General features: G+C 49.3%; 1 protein-coding gene across 1 annotated transcript; it reads left to right on the top strand.

Annotated features, from left to right (window-relative positions):
- The first annotated feature begins 2,030 nt into the window (after positions 1-2,030).
- Positions 2,031-2,976, top strand: LOC123439565 (embryo-specific protein ATS3A-like). Its single transcript, XM_045116261.1, has one exon. The coding sequence runs from the start codon at positions 2,222-2,224 to the stop codon at positions 2,771-2,773; it is 552 nt and encodes a 183-aa protein (XP_044972196.1). The 5' UTR covers positions 2,031-2,221; the 3' UTR covers positions 2,774-2,976.
- Positions 2,977-4,966: the final 1,990 nt, after the last annotated feature.

Here is a 4,966-nt window from a genome sequence, read left to right as displayed (position 1 = left end):
ACACCTTTTTTACCGTTGTAACTCTCTACTTAAACATGGTTCTCAACACTACATACTATTTCCCAATGATATGTGGCTATCCTATGATGTTTTAGTAGATCTGTTTCCTCCTACAGGTTAGTTGTGATATGATGTTATTGATCACCTATGCCCATCATATCATTTACGCATGCTACCATAACTTCTATTTCATCCATTCGGCGATCTGACATCTTACCTTGCTTGCATCTTTTGGCGATCAACCCCCTGCTCGGGTGCTCCGGCCGGTGCGCGTCGCCCCGTCGCGGGACCTGGGGAGGCACCGCGGCTTCTCAAGGCCACAATCACCAGGAGGAAATGGGGCTCGCTTGAGCGTCAAAAGGGGGCTCCTGAGCATCGAGCCTCAGGGGCCTTACCAGTCATGAGGCCACCTGCCACTCTTGATGCCGTCCACAGACATTCAGTCGTTATTAGGGGTGGCAGGGCTTGACCCCGTAGCTGCGTTCGTCCATTCGGTCGCAAGGAACGACGGTTGGGAAATGTGCAGTACCGGGTCTTTGCGATGCAGAGCAGCTCAAACGTCAAGGGGGGCTCCTCAGCATCGAGGCTCGGGAGCCTTACCGGTCACAAAGCCAATTGGCCACCCTGGTGCCGTTGAGGCACATCCGGTCGGTATGAGGGGTGTCAAGAGTACAAGGAAGACTCCGACTGAAATCACCATGGCGCATGTGTAACTCGGCACCACATCCACTCGGAGGTTTCTCCCTCCATTCGACAGTTGTCTTTCACTCGGAAGAACCTGAAGCCAGTCAACCTTAGAAGATCAGAAGCCACTCCATGGAGGCCAATAGGCGGACATTCGACTGGTCGCCATAAGTAGCATTTATTGCATACGTTATGAATAACGTCTATCTTTATTACCACGATTGAACCCTTGGTTGTCGGGGAATGATGAGGGGCAACGCATTCTATATAAGCCACCCTTCCCCTCTCGCACAAGGGTTTGCACCCCCTATAACTCACACTTTCCACATGACAGAAGGTCCTGAGCACTGGGACGTAGGGTTGTTACCTCCACGGGAGGGGGCTGAACTCATACATTCGTGTGTACAAACTCGTTGTAGCTAGGACTCTCTCCTTACGTACCCCTACCTTCTACTGTCAGGCTTGTTCCCATGACAGCTGGTCCGACTTGATCTTGGTGGATGTTCTATATGCAGTCACCGGTGAATTCAAGATGATGACTTTCTCGGAATCGACTCCTTCTTGTTTTTGGCTTGCCCCATGCAGTCCTCCTATGCACTTGCGATCTCCTCTTACTCATGTAACTGTGGTTAGTGCGTTCGCAACGAAAATCCATGTGGAGTTGCTGCCCTTCACGGTGATTGACGTTCATCTTGACACGGCTAGATGATTGGCTTAGGACATGTCCTTCTACATTGTGTTTGTAATTGTCACGGTGGCTAATCTGTTGATTAGTTCGGATATGAAGTACGTACTACATTTGTTGTGTGTAACAAGTAACACGTTGTAATTTCTTGTATTTGACGTATGCCTTGTATATAAATATGATACATCTACGCCTACTTCTAAAAAACAAGGCGCAGATGGCACAAAATATGTACTCCCTCCGTCCAAGTGTATAGGGCATGCGCGTAGTTCTAAGTTATCAATTTAACTATCTAAATATATATTATATGTAATAAATAATATATCATTAGATTTATGTCGGAATGTAGTTTTTAAATATGTAATTTTTATCACATATAATATATATTTAGCTAATTAAATTGATAACCTAAAACTACGCGCATGCCCTACACACTTGGACGGAGGTAGTACTTGTCATGCTCTTTATGTGTCAAAATCTATGGAGCGTGGAGACCATGGCACCGGTTGTTTGTAAAGATCTATCGTGCGCGTTTAATGAGGACAAGGACGCCAAAACTCGTGGAGCACGCTGAGCCAGAATCATGTCCATTTGACATGCCCACCAATCGCATAATCACACGATGCAGCGTACGTATGGCCCCACTGCCGGCCACCTCCTCCTCACCATCTACCAACCCAGCTGGAGTCTGCACTGGCCCCCCAGTATTCAATCTCGACAGATCAGATCAGACCAGACTCGCAAACCACACACATAAGTAATTTCCTGTACCGCGAATAGGCAAGCCAGCCACGATCCCTCCAGTCCACTCCTGCTCTCGCGTCGCCGGTCGCCGCCACGACCGATCTCGTCATGGAGATGGCGCCGCCGCAGCTCCTCCTCCTGGCCCTGCTCTCCTGCCTCAGCCTCGTCTCTGCCACCGCGTCGCTCCGGCCGCTCCCACGCACCGACGACGACGGCCTCGGGCGGACCACCGGCAGCTCTTCGGAGCGAGGCGTGGGCGCGCGGACGTGCTGGTACACGGTGCAGATCAAGACGAGCTGCTCGTCCCCGGCGCGCACGTCGGACGCCATCAGCCTGGCGTTCGGGGACGTGTACCGCGACGAGGTGTACGCGGCGCGGCTGGGCGGCGCCGCCGGCGCATTCGACCGGTGCGCCACCGACACGTTCAAGATCGGCGGGCCCTGCGGGTACGGCGTCTGCTACCTCTACCTCCGCCGCGCCGGCCGCACCGGGTGGACGCCCGAGTGGGTCAGGGTGTACGAGCCGACCGCCCCCAGCGCGCCCTCCACCTTCCGCTACGGCGACCCGCTCCCCAACAACGTCTGGTACGGCTTCAACCGCTGCCCGCGCCTCGCCTCGTCGTCTCCTTCCTCTGCTGCTGCTACTGCACAGGCGATGTAGCCATGGTCGGGGCAGGTCGTGGCACTTGTGTATGTAATGATGGTTTGTGGATCGAGCACGGCGTTTTGCCATAGTTGATAAATTTTTTTACTACGTGTGGATTAATTTCTACTGTGCGTGAGTGATTGCGACGTGCGCCTGTAATAATCCCGATCGAGATGCTATATGGTACCACGAATAAAACCCCTCTGTTTTTTGAATCATCCGTTATACCCCTCCCCACATTGGCATGCAAATGGCGATGTTGATACCATTTGACTTGTTTCATCGCGTGAACCATGAAAGCATACGATTCACACGAATGTCAAGGGATACACAGCGTACACGATGCTAATGATGGATGTAGATCCGCTTCGAAAATGCTAATGATGGATCTAGATCCGCTTCGAAATCAACATGTCTGTTTGGAGATGGAAAGACATCCTGCATGCCACGAAAATCAAATTTACATGTTTCAGAAAAAGGAAAGCAATTCTACCTAGCCGACATGCGTAGCCTTCCGTTGGCCACGAGCGGGTCGTTAGATCCATCTCGATCCAAAGGACCTCGCCCCCCCCCCCCCCCACACACACACAAACACACACCTCTTCGGTGAAATAACCATGGGTGCTTCTAGCTTCTAGCATGGGTTTTGTCGCAACTGTTGTCGGAGGGTGCAACCTCCATTTCACAATTAGGGGGAGAAAGAGGAGCGAGGGGAGACAACTTCGATGGCGGCTGAAGATCGGGAGTGGCGGCCCAAGGATGGAGCTTGATTCCTCGGGGACTAGTGGCGCCCCCCGGAAGGTAACTACCACGCCCCCTGCTTATCCCTTGTTCCTTCCCCTTTTCTTCTCACCCAACAGAGTTCTCGTAGTGGGGTCGCCATGGTGGGTCAGTAGTGCTGTTTTGCCAGGGGGGGAGGATGGTTCCGGGCTAGGCTCCTGTGGGTTTTCTTGCAAAGCTGGCGATAAGGCAGGAGCATGGTTGGTCCTTGGTTGGCGGGTGAGATCGGGCAATGGGGTAGGAGTAGGGTTTGGACATGTTGGGGGTCAAATATGATGCAACATTATATCGTGATGATTTCTATGTTTGCTCTGATATTTAAGGGGATCAAATGGACGCAACACAGAGTTGATTTTTTTCCTCTGTGTGATTTAGATGCAGTATCAACACATGTCATATAGAAAGGGAAGAAGGGGTACTTTTGAATGTGATTGTGTAGTTTCATTTTTACGATGTTGTCATGACATAGGTTTTTTCGCTGCAGAAATGTGAGTGCTATAAAGAGGGGCCAAATTACCGAGCTTTTCTAAGTTTTTGTATACATATCATGTGATATTAAGGTTCATGTTTAGCTGATGTAGATAATTGTTTTCTAGGTGAAGGTATATATCCCGTTATATTTAATAACCAGTTGCAGTAATGTCATAAGAGGTGCATATATTATAGGAAGAGGGTGGGGGAGGGGCATAAAATATTTCTGTTCCTACAATAATGTCGGCCACCATCGACGTCGCCCCTGCACCTATTGACTGATATATGTATTGTCAACTGACTCGATATATGTATTGTCAATTGACTCGATATATGTATTGTCAATTGACTGATGCTGAGGGTTGACTTTCAGTGTATCTTGAAGGAATGATCCCAACTGTTGGCGTGGGGGTCGTTTTCCTCTTCTTCTTCACATGATATATTAATACGTCTCCAATGTATTTATAGTTTTTGATTGTTTTCATGTTGTTATATTATCAATCTTGGATACTTTATATGCAATAATACACTATTTTATATCTTTTTGGGGATTGACCTATTAAACCATCGCCAAGTGCGAGTTCCTGTTTTTCCGTGTTTTTAATTTTTGCATAAAATCGTTATCAAATAGAGTCCAAACATGATGAAACTTTTTGGTGATTTTTTTGAAAGATTTTGGACCCACGAAGCTTCGAGAGGAGGCCACTCACCGCACTAGGTGGCGAAAACTCTAGAAGGTGTGCCCTGGGGCTAGGGTGTGTCCACCAGGCTTGCGGTCCCCTCGGAAGCCCCCCTCACCTTTTTCCATTTTTATAAATCCCAAAATATTTCGAAAACATCAAAGGGCCACGAGAAACACTTTTTCCACTGCCGCAAGTTTTGTTCTGCCGTGATCCCATCACCTTTTCCGGTGCCTTGTTGGAGGGGGAATCGATCACAGAGGTCATCTACATAAAC

Source organism: Hordeum vulgare, chromosome 3H (genome assembly GCF_904849725.1).
Source record: "Hordeum vulgare subsp. vulgare chromosome 3H, MorexV3_pseudomolecules_assembly, whole genome shotgun sequence".
NCBI lineage: Eukaryota > Viridiplantae > Streptophyta > Magnoliopsida > Poales > Poaceae > Hordeum > Hordeum vulgare.
The sequence above is the reverse complement of the archived record's forward strand: the minus strand, read 5'-3'. Positions and strand labels throughout refer to the sequence as shown.